Genomic DNA, 16450 nt, shown 5'->3' with positions numbered 1-16450 from the left:
GCAGTCATATATTAAGTGAAATAGGACACTCTAGGCTTTTTAAAACAGGTTAATATTCTGAAACCCGATGGAGCCATTATGGCTGTTATGTTGTGGTTTGGTTTCACTGCTCCAGCGGTTTATATCCATGGGGCGCGCCAACGTCTCTGAATATAAAGTTCCACACCATACCAGGGTGTTCCCCCAGCCTGCCCCAGACCCCTACACCATCCTCCAACACCTTTCAGCCCGGCCAGCCCCCCACAGGTCCTCGTAGATCTGTAGGTTTATGAAAGACTATACAGTATATACGGTAGGAGACACTAAGCCCATGTGGGGAGATAGGACTATGATATACCTCCAGAAAATGTATTGAATCATGGCTTGTAGTAAATTATATCTTAGTTCATATAATAGGCCAATACATGATTGTATATATTTTACAAAAGATAAATGCACAGCCACATAGTAGGCTAGAATAATATAAATAAATGAATACAAATAAAATAGGGGAGAGCTGAGAAAACCATGACGTTGTGGCCAACAGTTTTATCACTTTACTTTTCTCTAATTTAATTTGAAGGGAGAACGAGAAGCTTATGAGGTCATTTGAAATACAACAATCTTTCCTTACATTTTTGCATTTGAATGTAGTCCTCAGAAGTGTAACAGCTTCGACAGTAAAATGTTATCCTAGCCCTATAGAAATTATAATATAACGTTTAACATCTTCAGGGCTTTGACATTTCAACGTATAAGCAGAATGTAATCTGAGACCCATGCGATGGCCTTTGGCTGCTTTTGGACTTCACTCGCTTTATATCTTAATTAGTGGAACTAACATTGTGGGGCACTGGGAAATATGAACAAAAGGGAAAGATACGACAATGTATACCATAACAATTACTAATGGTTCACACTTGCTTATGCATGCTTACCATTATGCGCTAAAAATATATGTCCACTCACCTTGTGTTCCTTAGCTACCTGGGAACCCAGATTCCCATAGCTACTCAGCTCTCGGTCCAGTTGTTGTTATTTCATGGGTCACACAGCACTTTGAACGTTTTTTTTTTTTTTTTGGTTGCAACTCCAATTTTGACTCTGACTGATCCCAGCCTTGTAAGGCGCGTTTGACACAAGCTTCAGCTAAATGACCAAATGGATTTGAAGTCCAACCCCAGTCCAGCGTGCTGCTGTGTCTTCCCCCAGCACCCATCATGGGACCAGAGTGCATGGAGGGGAGCACTGGGGGGGGGGGGGGGGGGCGCGAGAGGCAGCCTCTGCTGACACTTCAGGGAGCTGGTGCATCCCTCCCCCAGACACGGGGGGGGTCTTCATCTGGGCCACCCAGTCCCTTCTGGTCCAAGCAAGTGAATTTGATGGCTGTTTGTGTACAGCGTGTAAAGATGTGTTCACATGCACAAACAAGGTTGCCTCCTTGGCCAGGTCACTCAATTATTATAATTAATAATAAAAGTAGTATTTTATACCTAGACTTATGCTTTCTAGTTTAGCTGTTTGGTTTTATTAGCACCGTGTGTTTGGATGTCGTAAGGATTTCGATATACAGAATTACCTGCTGTTATACTGATATTATCACCAAATACCTTTTAACCAAATTAGTTGTATTGAATGTTGGGGTTTATATATGCTTATGAAGTTTTAATCGTGGATTAAAACCTAATAAATGCGAACAAAGAACATCTCTTTTGAGTAAAATGATTGTTTTGAGTGAAAATTTGTGTTTCTTTGTTTGAACTTAATGTAGGGTATATTCAATATGGCCTTTCTTACTTTTTTTTCTGTTTCACCATCTTTCTAATTGATCTTAGATTTTTATTTTTCTAATCTTTACTACTTTCTTCATGGTCAATTGATCTTTCTTGCTTCATTCTTTCTTTCTTTGTTTATTTATTTACTACTTCGCTACATTGCTTTGGCTGTTACTTATTACTCTTAACGCAGTTTATTGTTTGTTTGCTTTATGGTTAACTATTTTTGTTATTGTTTTCAGTGCTATACTGTTGCGGTAATACTGACTGTTTTTGGTTCAACATGAGATCAAAAACCCTAACCTGAGGTTTGGCTATGATTTATCAATGTTTGAACATTGTTTAATTAGGTTGCAGTAACTTTCCTATCCCTGTGCTGTCTTTGTTTGTTACCTGCAATGTGTGTGTTACCTTCTTCTGATTTCACAAATTAATATTTTATTTTTTTAGATTGTTGAGTTAAATGTCACCAACTAACCGTCAGTGATTGTGTTATAAATTATTTTATTTTCATTTTCTAAATTGAATGCCATGCTCACACACAGTGAAGAAAGCAAAGGTGCTAAATAGTTTAACAGGTCTACTAGCCTTGGGACGCAAATGGCATGAACAATTACGCTTTCTGTATTCTCCCACAAATTCAACTCTTAAATAATAATGAATTTGTGACCAAAACTCACGCAGCCTAGTTCTTGGCTGTGATTGTATGTCTTCTGTCTATGTGTATGTATTAGAAGCCACGGATTAATGATAGAATCCAGGGGACCCTTTCCACATGCTGCAGGCATAACTCCCAGCCTGTTGGGAGTGAAGATAAAGATTATATAATACAAGTTAAAGAGTTTAATCAGCCTCAGGAGTCTTAAAGATAACATCTGTAACATAGCATCATCATGTTGTTTATTTTAAAGATATTAAGGTCGGACATATATGCAGTACCGTCAATCAGAATTTAATTGACATCAGGTTATGATTCAATCAGTTAATCAATTCGCCCATCAATTTCCATCATCCGCTTATTTCTATTCTTGGTCCTGTGGGATGTCATGAAGCCATTTTAATTTGAATGAGACAATGGAGTGGAGATTAATAGAAATGATTGTGGATGTAATTAAATTTGCCCCTTTAGCATATGGAACCATGTATAATTTGCTGGTTATTTCATGAATCGTCGGCCACTGAATTCAATTAAAAGACATTAAAATGACGGGGATGAGAAATAGATAAAGAGATGAGTAAGTGGGGGTGCTTGAGGGAGAGCGAAGAGAGAGAGAGAGAGAGAGAGAGAGAGAGAAAAGGAGAAAGATTTGTCCAGACTCATTCTATCTATTAAGCCTACATTCTGTCCTCGTTATTTTTCCACATCACGTAATCCAACCTAGATTCCCAGTACAGCCTTGTCAACAAAAACCCAGGGTGGGTATGGCAAAGGAAAGAGCCTTAACAACACGCAATACATGTGGCACAGATGCTTCAGAGAACAATCACTGATGGTTTTCCCCTGCAATGCCCTTCTATTCTTGCTTCTTTCCCTTGTCAAGATTTCCACACAACCCTGGAAACGATTTGAGCCCTCTGGATCTCTGGGGACATCAGGAAACCGCCCGGTTGCTGATCCAAGGATTCGAACCAAACATGGTTGAGTAGATTTACTTTCTTTGCCCCACATGTTAGGAACTTCCAGATGTCCCAATTATTTATTTCCCCATATTTGTATAGCTTTGATTGTTTAAAAAGGTGTCACGTGTACAATTATTAGTTTAAAACACTCAAAAATGAACTGCAATTATCAACAGAATGCAAAAAAGAGATTGCAGAGATGTTTAATTCAGTTAGCAGCCAGCCCAGCTAGCGCCCGGCCCGTAGCGTCTCATAATACCACTTTGTACCTCAAGAGATGATTTCCGTCATTGCAGTGTCCAGTTCAGTGCAGCCCTCAGTCCACCGGGAGAGGAGGAAGAAGCAGAGCTTCCCAGAGGGCACGCTGACTTACCGTATCACTAAGCATAGATTCACTAAAGCAAACATTTAGCTTTACCTTATATCTGGTGGGCGAGCTTTTTTTTGCGACCAATTGGGACCCAGTTCGCCAAATCCTACATGTTGCCCCTTTTCTGTCTGTTGTTATCCGCTTTGCTTTCTTCTTTTTTATAGTTTTCCATGAACTACTTTTCTATGCTGACAACCGGATTATGGTGGGGCCAGTAGTACGTAATCCTTTTCTTTCTGACCTTAATGACGCCATACCACCAAACCAGGCACATGGGTTTATAAGAGCACAGCAGCAATAGAAGCATGAGCCGTGGCCTTGCAATTGCTTCTTTTAGTATAGTTAAGGATTCAAATAAAATAACTGATTTTCAATTCTTTCTTCTCTTAGGAAAGAACGAAAATTCCTATTTATCTATTCATTATTTTTATTTCCCATTTCTTTCATTTCTTTATTTTATTAAATCTCCCCCAAAAAATAATCCTTCTTTAATTCATAAATTTTCTCATTCATTTTCTTTCTAAAGGGTAAACCATGCCGGTGTTGGTGTTTTGTGAGGGCATCGATCCTTCAAATGGACAGTTGTGGCTTCAGGACATATACTCTTGGTCACTGAAACATACTCAATAGTAATTAGCCGTTCTCTACTAGGAACAAACGCCACAAAACCAATAGGGTACAAGCCCAGTTGTTGGACACCACCCATGTAATACCAGTCAAAACTAATTAACCAATGACCTTCACAATGAATGTAGGCGACCTTAAATGTTCCAAGCTATAAATTCCAAGCCATTTGCCGAATGCTTTTTCCATGGAGATGAGCTAACTATTCTGGATCACATTTTAAATAAATATATACAAACTCATTTTTACCTGAGACTGCAGCTACATTTCCATCAAATAAAAGGACCCATATTTTCCGCCAGGTGTGTGTAATTAGCCATTACAAGCCGTTTCTAAATCGGCACTGCCGTGTTACTCATTCGGCTTGTTATGGCTAATCACACTCACACCTGGTAGTAAATGAGGGGCCATTTATCATCTATATGTTGAAAGACACAGAGGTTGAAGGTCAAGCCCTTGGACCTCACTTACCATGCAGTTTAACCTGGGGAGTTAAGTAGCTGATGCTTGACAGCTTGGGGGAGAGGCAGCAGACAGCACAACCCAGGGTGGTTGAATGTCTAGTTTTTATCTACATTTAATTGTGTCTGTATCTAACAACCCACTGCTGCTAGAGAGGGTGACAATACTTTCGGTGTCGGAATGTTTTTTTTTTTCATTGGTTTGTTAATTCAAGTTTTTCCACACTTAGCCTAGTTTACATTTTTGGGATAGACGGCTTATAACAACATTGTATGTTACAACTATATAAATCAGAACATTGATTGAACATTTGGCCAGTCACCTGTTGCTGTAGCACAGCAAGTCTTGACTAAGTTATAAGCTACACATCTGTAACAACCTCTCTGGTGCTCCCCCTCACACACACACACACACACACACACACACACACACACACACACACACACACACACACACACACACACACACACACACACACACACACACACACACACACACACACACACACACACACCCTGCCCCCCTCCCAAGAGCACACACTCCAGTAATCAAAATACCCATCCCGGAAAATGTGTGATATTTATACCGGCCAATCAATTTGCGCTAAATATCATTCCTCCTTTCCTGAGACTCATCCACGGGCCAGTAATGTATTATTCAAAACCTTTCCCGTTTTAATACACATAAACACATTTGAAGCTCTGTATTTGCCAACCATCATTTATCCATCATATGAAACATGTAAACCCATCTGTAAAAAGGTCCTACCGCATTAAATCCTTCGGCGAACCGGTAATCCCTTGGACCGTTAAGTGTGGAATGCATTGCCTAGCGCATATCCATACATAAGCACAAACCTGCAACATGCACACATGTGCAAGCAGCATCTACATGCAGCCAACAGTGGTCTGGGTGTAACATGTCACAGTGAGCCAGCAGCATCTAGGATGTACAGATTAAGGCCATCTACTGCTTCGGGGGCTTATAGTTGAAATCGCTTTCTATTAAACCCTACATTCCTCTGCTGCCTTTATTCGTACTTCATCTCCTGTTCCACCGCTGAGCATCTCGGACTTGGAGCTCCATAAAAAGTAGTGAGAGAGGGAAGACGGCCCAGCTCAGAGGTCAGCTGCTCGACGCTCCACTGCCCTGCAGTGCTCAGTCATTCGCTGGGATTCCAGTGCCCTCATAGCATGGAATGAAGCACAACAGTTGTGTGTTTGCTGTCCACTGTGTATTCCTTCTATATACCACTTGCTTGTTGTGACTCGGAAACGCGTCGCTCAATGATTTCTGCACTTAGACACCGACACAATAACCACGACCACCCTGTCCAATCGATTGACCGCATTCCTTCGGCCTGTTACAGCCCGTATTAACCGTCTTCTTTTCCTTTTGAACCCCCCGCCCCCATATCCCCCCAGATGCATCTGTGTGCCAGCGCTGCGCATACATGAACACAAAAGGCTTGGTTGCCTTGGAAGATGTATGCGTGTGCTGTCATCTCTGCCACGTGCTCTACATTGCACCGACCAAGGGAATCCATGCAAAATGTAAATACCTACGTGGCGTGCCTACGTTCAGAGAATGGATTATTTGTGAAGTATTTAGCAGCCTAGAGTAGAAGGGCCTTTGGCGGTGGCATTGCTGAGAACATGATGTGTGTTACGTAACGCTCTGGTGGTGGAGGGGACTGAGCTAAAGGCTGTCCCACATATTGCATGTAGTGTGAGAGTTTATTGGCAAGAGAGGCAGAATATGTGTTTGAGTGGTGGGAATAGGACAGACCGAGAGAGGGAGAGAGAGACAGATCGAGGGAGAGAGAGATACAGAGAGAGAGAGAGAGAGAGAGAGAGAGAGATGATGGGACGAGAGACAGAGAGCAGAAGAGATCAGTGAGCGACGAGCGAAAGAGAGACGCACACACATATACACACACACACACACACACACACACACACACACACAGAGTGAGAGACTATAGAGAGATAGGAGGTTATACATAGGGAGCTGGAAAAGGGCTGCTAACTAGCAGAGAGTGTGAGAGACAGCGTGGTGTGACTGGGAGAGTCTTCTGGCTAACTTGGGAATGCATGGACAGCGCGCACACAGTGAAATCTCCTCATCAGTGCTCGCAATCCTGGGGATCTAACTCATTAGTGGAGGAGGATTTCAACTTGAATTGTTTTTATTTCAGCTGGGCAAAGCAGTTGAGGACACACCACACTGTGCGGATCTGTGTTAAGGCACTGGTTCTGACGTGACCCGTGTGGAGTTTAAATATTGGATATTTTCTGAAACTACGTTTTTCTCAACCACTGCTGTCTGGAAACGACTGCTACAGGTGCATTGGTGAGTGTTACTATTTGTGTTGATTTTGTGGGTGCTTCATGTGCCGCTTTTTTGAATGACATTTTTCTATGGACAATCTGGACTAGTTGAAGTTTTTATAGAGAAATGTGTAGGCTGAAATAATTATATTGTACCCTATGTAAATCGATAGTTAATACATAACTATGCTTGTATAATGAAATCAATGTAAGTTATATTATCGAGGAAGAAACAGCTATTGATTGACATTTAACAAACAAAAAAAGTAAAAACAGCTGTTGCCTTTATGGATAATCAATTCTTTATAATCATTATTTTGTCATTGTGTAAAAAACGTTAACAAAAAATATAACAGGTTAGGCTGGTGCAGGTGTAATCGTACCTTTTCAACACAAAATGTTTACGTTTATTATATCCGAATCAAAGTAGGCCTACACCAATCACGGTTAACTTTAGCAGGCTGGCAGCTCCGAAGATCTGGGCAATATATTTCGGATGCGTCGGCCACGTGCGAGACTTATGGCAGCACAGCGGGGGTGAAAAGGCGCCAAAAAAAGCGCGGGAGCGCTGGGAAACACGTCCCCTTGACAGAGCCGCGGCAGCCGTCAGTCGTCATGAGGCGTCCGGACCATGCGGCCCAGCACTGAAACGATGGAGGCCGACACCGCGGCCACCCACCGTAACTTCATTACTAAGGTGGACGTGCCTGACCATGCGCACTACACCGTGGCTTTCTTCGTCTCCGTCATCGGCGCCCTGGGCGTCACGGGGAACGCCCTCGTGCTGTTCGCCTTCTACAGGTGCGTGTGTGTACGGTAGAATTACAGTTGTTTTCAAAACGGATTGACAGAAAAATTAAGATATTAGTGTGTGCGTGTGTGCGTGCGTGCGTGCGTGCGTGCGTGCGTGTGTGTGTGTGTGTGTGTGTGTGTGTGTGTGTGTGCATTTATGGACAGATAGTGAGTTAAAGTGAGAGCGAGAGTGAGCTGTGTTTTTGTTAGGGAGAGAAAGAGAGAGTGGATGTGTGTGAGAGAGAGAGATCGAGAGGGAGAGTATTAAAGGATTTTGTAGTGTGTCCGCCTCTTGGTCTCCAGAGATAGATGTAACGGGTTGTCCATCAGGGAATTATAGTCCTGAAGCATGTTCACTAATCCCCATTCAGGGAAAAACGGTCTTGAAAAAAATGCTCTCTCTGTTTCTGCCATTTACAAATATTGGAAACACCCGTTGGAATTTTATAATTTCATTATTCCAATCTGAATTGTGGGGCCAAGTTCTTTGTGAACTGAATTGAAAATGAATAGAAAGACATGAAAGCACTAGAGAGAGAGAGAAAGAGAGAGCAGGACAATTCGAGAGTGAATAAGAGAGGACAGAGTGATAGAGAGAGACAGAGGCAAGCAGTAAGTGGGAGGAAGAGCGATCTTTCCACTTTATTCGAAAATTTTTGAATGATGTTCGAAATCTGCGATTGAATTCCGAAATCCATTCTTAAAGATAAATTAATTGTTTAATTGGCTAAGAGGGTCAAGTGAAGACTCAAGATGACAAATGATGAAAACACCTACCAGCATGATGAATGGTATTTCAAGTAGCGAGGGCATAGTGTGGCTTAGGCAGTGGCGTCACTAGGCTGTTTGTTTATTATTTAATTAGCCCCGAATCTTATAAAAAAAAGAATCAACTTCCTTTTTTTTTGCTTGCTTGCTTTGCACTAGATACAAACATGGGGATTCCAGGGCCATCTCAAAGTAGTCTAGTCCTTGTAGATAGTCCTTCTGGCAAGAGATTAAACGATTTAAAAACATAACCAGACTGTTTACCACCTAATGTGAATTAACCTATCCTATCTCCAGTGATATATATATATATATATATATGTAAGGTCTGTCTCACTTGTACTCTGAAATAACTTGAATGGAACTTTAGATGTCTGGGGACAAGCAGCACAGCAGTCAGGAAGCTATTTAAATAATAATAAACTGTGTATTTTGTATATTTATGTAAAGCATTATGAAAAAATGTGCATGCGCAATAAAGCATGCAAAAAAAATTGCCGCACACTAAACACGCATTTTCCCTTTTCCTCTGGGCTAAGCCCCAGATATTTCACAAAACTAGAAGCGCCCCTGGGCGTGTTTGAACTGCGAGATGCTGGGATCTTTGCCCAGCAAGATAGCAAATCTATCTGGAATTCACTACACTTCACTTCGGACAGCAAAATCTGCTAAACAAGTGTTTAACATCAGTATTTCTGAAACATGTAGTAGTCATCAATTAAAGGTGAGATATTATACCACCAGGTGTGAGTGTGATTAGCCGTTACAAGCCGTTTTGCAAATCCGCCTTTGCTGACAATCCACCTTTGCTGAAAATCTGCCCACAAGTGGGTAGATTTTCAAAACGGCTTGTAACGGCTAATCACACTCACACCTGGTGGTATAATATCTCACCTTTAACAATAATTGACTGATCAAAAACTCCCTAAACTTCCTTTTATTTTCATTACAGCAACAAGAAGCTCCGTAATCTGCCCAACTACTTCATCATGAACCAAGCGTTGAGCGACTTCCTCATGGCCTTCACCCAGTCGCCCTTCTTCTTCATCAACTGTCTCAACAAGGAGTGGATCTTCGGAGAGCTCGGTATATCTACTCATCTTTCTTTACAATCCTTACTCTTTTTCCCCCTTTCTTTTCTCTTAAAATTCTCCTTTTGATTCAAGATAAAAAAAAGTTGGACATATATAATTATATTGTGTGCATATGTGTACAATATATTTGTGTGTGCATTGCCCCACCAGGTTGTAAGCTGTATGCGTTCCTGGGGGCCCTGTTTGGCATCACGTCCATGATCAACCTGCTGGCCATCTCCCTGGACCGCTACATGGTCATTACCAGGCCCCTGGAGGCCATGAAGTGGAACTCCAAGCGGAGAACTACCATCGCCATCGTGTTGGTCTGGCTCTACTCCCTGGCCTGGAGCCTAGCCCCTCTCGTTGGCTGGAGTGAGTTCACCATTTAACGAGAGCACCATCCAAACAAATTCATAGGATTACTTTTTTAATGGGAATTGACTGACATATAATGACATATGACGCATATTATTATATTGAAATAATATCAACGCAATTTTTGTTCACAATTGCCGTTCAATGTTTTGTGTTATTGACATTCATATATATTTCAAATGAGTCTCATTGGCAAAGGCATCCCTCTTCCAGCACATATGAAACAAGTGAACAACAAAAATAAAAAAGATTTTATTAGTGAAGAGGTAGCCCAAACTGAAGAATCCAAAAGCAAAACAAAACAAAAATGCCCCTGCATTATTCTTACAAAGACATAGTTCCTCCGGCAGTCAGTGCACACTATCTCTAAATCAGCCCAGAAGGGGTGCACTTTACTCTCTAATTTGAATCGGTAGCCAGTGGGTGCTCAATGAGTCGGAATGGAACATCGGCTGTTGGCATTCATTTAATCCCATGGGACACGGCCCCCCAAATACAACAGAGCGCTTAAGACTACACAGTGTGATATGAGACACACACACACACGCACCCGCAGAAAACACACGCCAATATGTGTGCAGTATAACATAGTTAGCTATGCAACAGCGCGTTTCGAGCTGTGACCTTAAACGACAGTGCTTTAGCACACCCCAGGCTATGTCCCCCGCTTCCATGGAATCAGCATGCACCAGCAGCCAGATGTTCTCAACACCTCCCTTCGGCTCCTCACTGAGTCTTCATGTCACGTTGATTCCCCCCTCCAGGCTCCTACATCCCCGAGGGCCTGAGGACCTCGTGCACCTGGGACTACGTCACTTACACGGTGTCCAACAGGAGCTACACCATGATGCTGTGCTGTTTCGTGTTCTTCATCCCCCTGGCTATCATCTCTTACTGCTACCTCTTCATGTTCCTGGCCATCCGCAAAACAAGCAGGTACAATCTCAAGAGCTTGTGTCTTTTTGTTATTGCTGTCGTTATTGCGACCGGAGTATCGGTGCAGTATTGTGTTTTTGTGCGAATGCATGTTTCCAGCTCTGTGTGTGTGTGTGTGTTTGTGTACGAGTGCATGTGTGTGTGTGTGCGTGCGTGTGGGTTTTGTGTGTGTGTGAATGTGGTGTGTGTGTGTGTGTGTGTGTGTTTGTGTGTTTGTGTGTGTGAGTGTGAGTGGGTGTGTGTGTGTGTGTGTGTGTGTGTGTGTGTGTGTGTGTGTGTGTGTGTGTGTGTGTGTGTGTGTTGTGCGTGTTTGAATGTCCTCGGCTTGGAGACTAGGAACTAATATATATTACCTTTTGATAAAAACTGTATATCTTACCAAAATATTTGAACGCATGCAATTTTGAGAGTGTCTGCGTGTGTGTTTCTGTGTGAATGTTTGTGCGTGTGGGTGGGGCGCTTTGTAAACTCGGGACAACATTGTTATTTTACCCCTTCTTTTTTACCCCTTCCAATATGTGATGTGAATCAATGCTACAATCTAGTGACGCATTTAATGAAACCTTGCCTAATGTCCCTGTGGAGAACCTGCTATGTTTAAGGGGATGATGACTTATAGCGAGGGTCAAGGGTCAGCCTGCAGGCATGTGGAAGACACAGGTTATTGTGTCCTAGCAAAACAGGTTATTGTTCTTCTGAAGGAATGCAAGACAGACCACCCTACCCCCACATCCACACACACACACACACACACAAGCACACACTCAAACAGAGCCCCTCCAAACACACATACACAAACACATACACACACAAACACAACCTCCCCCAAACACACGCGCACACAAATGATGCATACATTAAGAGTGAAAAAAACATCACTTAACTAAATCAACTGAACTTGTAATGACCCCCCCCACAGAGATGTTGAGCGGCTGGGCACCCAAGTGCGGAAATCCACCATAATCCGCCAGAAGTCCATCCGAACTGAATGGAAGTTGGCAAAGATTGCCTTTGTGGTGATCGTGGTTTATGTCTTATCCTGGTCACCGTATGCCTGTGTGACGATGATTTCCTGGTCAGGGTAAGTGAGCTACATCTCAGTCTTGCGTTTAACTTTTGCCCGGTGAAGGGAGAGTGACTTGTTTAGTTTGCTTTGTTGTTTCTCCAAAGTTGTTTGATGTTCTTTGACGCTCAGTGTCAAAAATGTACAAACTTTTTGACTTTTTGCAGTTAGCAGGTGTCTGGGAGGGCACAGCACTGATTTCATTCCTGAGTAGCGCTGGCAGGCTTTGAAATATTAAACGCGCTACAGCACTGGAAATAGAACTGTGATACCTGGTTAGCGCAGTAGTCGAATGACGTGGATGGCTGCTCGGTTAATGGTGTCAGAGTTCTCCAGATTCTGTGGTGTAGCATGCAGTTCGGAACAGGGAAGAGGAAGCCTTGTGAATGCCAACCATTCAACCTTGTTATACATATAACGCTGTTAAAGGATTGACTTTCCTTTCCTAACCTGTTTCACACACACGACCCCCCAAAAAACAACAACAACAAAACAACCAAAACACATAAACCATCTACAATTATATAATAGTATCATGCATACACACACTCCTTGGCAGCTGGCATGGTTGAGTTGATCTATGACCTGGATATCCATTTGTGCCTACTCTTAATTGTTTGATGTCCTGCCTTGCTTCAACAGAGGTCAAATCATTACATCATTACAACACACAGCATCTTGCAGTGTGTTTGTGTGTGTCTGTAGCTGACATCTGCCCTGTGTTTAATCATGTTGATAATACCCGTTTGTTCTAATTCAGGCATGCCAACATCCTCTCGCCGTACTCCAAAACTGTCCCAGCTGTTATAGCGAAAGCATCTACCATTTACAACCCATTCATCTACGCCATCATACATCAAAAGTACAGGTAAACACGCAATACTGCACCTCGCTGAAGAGGCCTTGGGAATAGAAATGGAACAGATTCCCCGAAAAATAATTCTTCTTTGCTCATTGAAAATAGGTTAAACAGATGACTCAAGCGATTTCTTATCGGTAGTGATTTTTTATTGAAACATGAGTGACAAATGCATTTTGGCTTTATATGCTTTATTAACTACTGCAAAGTGAATATTGATGTTTAGATGTTGATGGAGACTTGGCAAAGATACTCCATCAACAGGGTTTTAAAGTATGATACTCACCAGTACAGAGTTGTTTTGTAAATAACAGTAATTCTGAGGAAAAAGACGGGAATGCACAAGAATGTGATTCTCACATATTATATCATATTGGATGTTTTAGGAAGCCAGGGACCAGAATATACACTGAATCTCAAGTTGTTTCTTAAGATGATATTTTGAAGAAGCATCGTTCATTGTCTTAGAGGAAAATATGCAAATAAATAATCAACAGGGCTAAAGAACATAAGGTTTGTCAGGAACAAGTGAACATTGTCAGTTTAATAACATGGTTTCAGCTTAAATAAAATATATAACGAGATGTCATCCAAAGTGTCTTGCTATGATGATAATAATAAATGTCTGAATATATTTATGAAACACATGTCCACCTCTCAGTGACCACATTGTCCTTGAACTCAACAGTTCCTCTTGTGTGTTGACAGGAAGACCTTGGCGGATAAAGTCCCCTGCCTAAGGTTCCTGGCCCCCAACAAGCGGAAGGACTGCATGTCGTCTTCGTTCAGCGGGTCCTCCTACCGAGACTCGGTCATCAGCAGGACGTCCACTGCCATTAGAAGACAGTCCACGGCCGCCAGCAGACACGCGTCAGCTTCCAAAACTGCAACGGGTGCTTCCTCGTACTCGTCCTCAGACAGGGTAACCATGACGCCACACTCACCCGGACTGAGACGAACCAAGGGGCAACGATTTCCTAAGATATTTTAAGTCGTTCTATGACAAACTAAGGACCAGAAGGATTGTTCTGAATCCTTCTCTTCCTCTTCTAGGTCTAACAGTAACATCATTTCTATATCTTGTCAGACGATTTGAATTTAAACCCACAATGCACATATCCACTAGCTTAGTTATTGCTGACTAGAATTTCTGTGATAACCATATAATTTAATATCAAAATAAATTAACTCAGGGTCCCAGTTTGGTGCTGTTCAATTTTCAATAGGATAAATCTAAAAAGATTGTTTCATACTATATTTTAGTTTATTTTTTATTATGTATTAAGTGTTTCATTCTGACCTCATAAAGGGTTATATCCCTGGGCTCGAGGCGGTCAGACGTTCAGTCTGAAGCCTGAATGGGATTTCGCAGGCCTTTGATAGTCTGTGCGTTTGAAGATCACAGTTCAGTATGTTCAGATTTTCTGCGTCTTTAGTTCAGCTCTCAGACGCGTCTTACTTATTTTACTCTATTGTTTATATTAGACATTTGAGGAGAGGTATTATGTTTGGTACACCTCTGCTTTACGTTTAATCTTTATTTAACTATTGTATTCTACAGTCTAGTGTTATCTAATCTAGACTAGAACAACTTTTGTCTTCTGTACCCTTTAAAATATTCAGGTATATTTTAGTCTAACCAATGCATGTCCGTAACATTCTGTAACTCTAACATCTCAGAAGTATTTTCCGATTTGCGAGAAAATACTATTCTAGTCTGTCAAGCCTTGACTCGTCCAGCCTAGTCAGACCTTTCAGGTCGCTTTTTGCTTTCAGGTCAATGTCGTCCGTTATGTCAGTCCAGTTTTGTTTTACTTCCGTCTATTGCAGTCTAGAGTACTTAACACTTTCCCAGTCTATAAACATTGAATGGAATATGTGATTCTCTCGTCTGCACAGCTCTTCCGTGTAATGCTTTCCCCTCTGCATTATTTACACAAACTGTCCTCTTGTCTGCACTGTCCTCCATCGCTGCTCCCAACGCAGGTCTTCAGGGACGTGGAGATGGACCCCATCGACTTGAGATCAGGGGCCTCCTTCCGTCGGCACTCGTCGCGCGGTAGCACCCGCCGGGAGAGGCTCTTGAAGAAGCAGCAGACGGAGAGAGCAAAGAAGAGCACAGCACACAAGGTGAGAAGGGAACAGAGAGATATAGTGTTAAGGGCTGATTATGGTTCCACGTCGATGCAACGCCAGGGGGTTTACAGACACCTCCATGTGTCCGTCGCAAGGGCCTGACGTGCGCCTCCCTAAAATGTTGACCTTCCATCGAGGTGATGCAGCAGCAAGGGCTGCAATTGGTCCCCTTACTAAAACCCGACACAGGACCAAGACAGGTGCACGACTGCGTCAAAGCTTCTGCCTGGTCATAGCGTTGCGTCGACGCGGAACCATAATCAGCCCTTTAGATCCATCTCAAATAGCATTGTTCAGGAGGAGATATGTAGAGAACGGCCGTTGAATCCTTGCCGTAAAGGTTCCGGGTTTCAATCCCAATGTCTGCAGTCTGCCTCTGCGCCCTCGAGCAAGATGCCCTTACCTTTAATGCATCCTTGCGACTTGTATCGGAAGAAACGTTCACTGTATGTGGCTTTTGATCAAATTGTAGCTTTTCTAGTTGATGCTTTACGGTCTTGCTCGTTGCTTATGCGTGTGCGTGACTATTCGGGCATTTGTGTGTTCACACCACCAGCAACCATCGGCGTCGACCAAAGAGTCGGCGACCCACTGCAAGAACAAGACGGTCTCCGGTTCGGCCAACATGGCCACCGCGCCGCCTCAGCTGGTGCTCATCCGGAAGAGGAGCCAGAGTCTAACCAACGGCTTGTCAGACGCCGGGAAGAAGACGGCCGTCACCAACGGCTCTCCGGGCAACCACAAGAGCAAATCTGCGGATTTACATTTCAGAAACCTTCCCTCTCTAGATCAAGCGCTGAACGTTCCTCGCATCATCGTCATCAGCCCCACATCGGAGGACTGCTTGGTTAAACACGAGAGCAGCTTCACAGATGACGGTTCTGTAGGGACTGTAGTGGATGAGGACTCGTTAGAGGACAATGATGTCGTTTGAAAAATGTACACGGTACCAAGTACACTGTCAAATTCACTGTTTGGATTCTTGTTCAGTCAATTAATTGCTGTGTTGGAACTATATATGTATTTATGCCAGAGAGTATTTTTATGTTACAATACCTATATATGAAGCTTTGCTGGGTCGGACCTATTGTGACCCTTCAATTCCAGCTCAGATTGTTTGTGTGACATTGTGTTACTTTTTTGGGTTGTTGGCTGGTAACTGGTTGCGTAGAATTTTTTTTTTTACTTTAAAATATTGATTTATGAATAAAAAGCCATCTAAAAGTCAACTTTCACATTCGAAGGGACGCATGTTTTTTGGGCAATGCTTGGAGTACCTAAAACA

General features: G+C 42.6%; 1 protein-coding gene across 1 annotated transcript; it reads left to right on the top strand.

Annotated features, from left to right (window-relative positions):
- Positions 1-7791: 7791 nt before the first annotated feature.
- On the top strand, positions 7792-16099 carry LOC307078710 (melanopsin-A; the record flags this gene model as incomplete). Its single annotated transcript, XM_079740653.1, has 9 exons — positions 7792-7961; positions 9673-9806; positions 9965-10168; positions 10936-11107; positions 12027-12188; positions 12931-13038; positions 13738-13951; positions 15016-15159; positions 15722-16099. The coding sequence occupies 9 exons, from the start codon at positions 7792-7794 to the stop codon at positions 16097-16099; spliced, it is 1686 nt and encodes a 561-aa protein (XP_079596779.1).
- Between the last annotated feature and the right edge of the window lie 351 nt (positions 16100-16450).

This window comes from Pollachius pollachius (genome assembly GCF_949987615.1).
Source record: "Pollachius pollachius genome assembly, chromosome: 1".
Taxonomy (NCBI): domain Eukaryota; kingdom Metazoa; phylum Chordata; class Actinopteri; order Gadiformes; family Gadidae; genus Pollachius; species Pollachius pollachius.
The sequence above is the reverse complement of the archived record's forward strand: the minus strand, read 5'-3'. Positions and strand labels throughout refer to the sequence as shown.